Source organism: Cebus imitator, unplaced genomic scaffold (assembly GCF_001604975.1).
Source record: "Cebus imitator isolate Cc_AM_T3 unplaced genomic scaffold, Cebus_imitator-1.0 Scaffold5, whole genome shotgun sequence".
NCBI classification, from domain to species: Eukaryota; Metazoa; Chordata; class Mammalia; order Primates; family Cebidae; genus Cebus; species Cebus imitator.
In genome coordinates this window covers 14,551,215-14,552,716 of record NW_016107320.1, presented here as the reverse complement: position 1 = coordinate 14,552,716, position 1,502 = coordinate 14,551,215, and the positions used below count along the sequence as shown (strand labels likewise).

The window sequence follows — 1,502 nt, the reverse complement described above, 5'->3', positions numbered from 1 at the left end:
CCCCCCCCCCGCTGTACATTCTTGGCCAAGTAATAACTGAGAGAACAGTCTAGTCTTTTTCTACCACATGAATTTTTGGATATAAATTGTTAGCCAAACCCAATGGATATTAGGAACCATCCAAGGGAATTGGTGGTGTTCTTTGTTAAGTGAGAGCAAACAAATTCAAATGTAAGACTACATACCCAGACAAATATATGCGAAGAACATTGAAAAATACTTGCGGGTCCACATGCTCTGTAAAAAGATGGAATGTGTTTAATTAAGCAGCATAAGAAGTATACAGGGAAATCAAGATGTTGTGTACAACTGATAGTGGATTTCCACAGAGGCTGCAGGAAAGGCATTAGGTCAGTACGTGCAAAACAAAACCCCTGCAGATAAGTGTTCACTTTCCTGCCCTCTTCCAGGAGACCAGTTAAACTTTAAATATTTATTTAGCACTACTTTACGTGCTTACTGATGCAGCAGATAAACTGTTTACATAGAGAAAGAAGCAAACCAAAGACAAAATACAGACCAAACCAAAACAAAAACCCAGAAACTAGATCTATTTTTAAAATTTGAAAAAATTGTTTGGAGACAGGATCTCACTTCAGCACTTAGGCTAGAATGTAATGACCAAAGCTCACTGCAGCCCCAACTCCTGGGCTCAAGCGATCTTCCCACCTCAGCCTCCCAAGTAGCTGAACTATAGGTATGAGCCACCGCCCTCAGCCTCCTACCCTACTTGATTTGAAAATCTAGCTTCTTGCCAAGGACCAAATAGCAATTACTCAAAACCCAGAGATAAACAATCAGATTGGTTGAGTCTGCTCGGTAGGGCAGATTTCCTATCGCAAGTTACTGCTTATGCACTTTTTTTGTGTGTTCTTTTGGGGGTAGTTTTTTAGCTGTTAATTTCACAACAAGTTTTCAGCTCAATGAAAAACTTCTCCCCCCTCCACCGGCAGTACATTCCAGGCCAAGTAATAACAGAGAGAACAGAAAGCTGACTTTTCTGAGTTGTTTCTTAATTTGTGAAAAAGCAGAATTAGGAAAGCGTTCTTATCAAGCAGAAGCTATGTTTTTTCGGAACTCAGCCAGTTTTGCTAAGGTTTTTAGTGGGAGGTGAGGAAGTTCCTTAAATAGACCAGCCTGGAACTCTGGCTTCACTATTTACTGCCTGTGGAATCTGAAGTCATTCACCCTGTCTTTCTCAATTTAGATTACCTTACTTGTAAAATGGAGGTAATAAAACCTACCACGTAGAAAGTGTAATGGTTTAGTAAGATGAAATAGCTAAAGTGAAAACATGCTAAGTGATATTTGCTTTTTGCTTCCCTTTTCAACTATTTTACACTTAGAACATTTGACTTGTCAGGCTAGACTGTTGCACGGCATACAACACTTGCCATGGATTTGGTGAAACACTTGAAGCGCTTTCTCCAGGCAAGAAGCTATTTTCAACAGCGCCTTTCGCAAAGCGTCTAGTTCTTGCATTCGCATTGCCTTGAATATAG

The 1,502-nt window shown here is 40.1% G+C and overlaps 1 protein-coding gene across 1 annotated transcript in view; it reads right to left on the bottom strand.

The window, feature by feature from the left end:
- The window catches only part of IDO1 (indoleamine 2,3-dioxygenase 1), an 18,240-nt gene that overhangs the window by 4,586 nt on the left and 12,152 nt on the right, over positions 1 to 1,502 (bottom strand). Inside the window, exons 8-9 of the mRNA XM_017537119.2 lie at positions 1,395 to 1,502; positions 186 to 237 (exon numbers count right to left, since the gene is read on the bottom strand). Of these exons, the coding sequence (XP_017392608.1) occupies positions 186 to 237; positions 1,395 to 1,502 (160 nt within the window). The remainder of the gene's footprint in view (positions 1 to 185; positions 238 to 1,394) is intronic.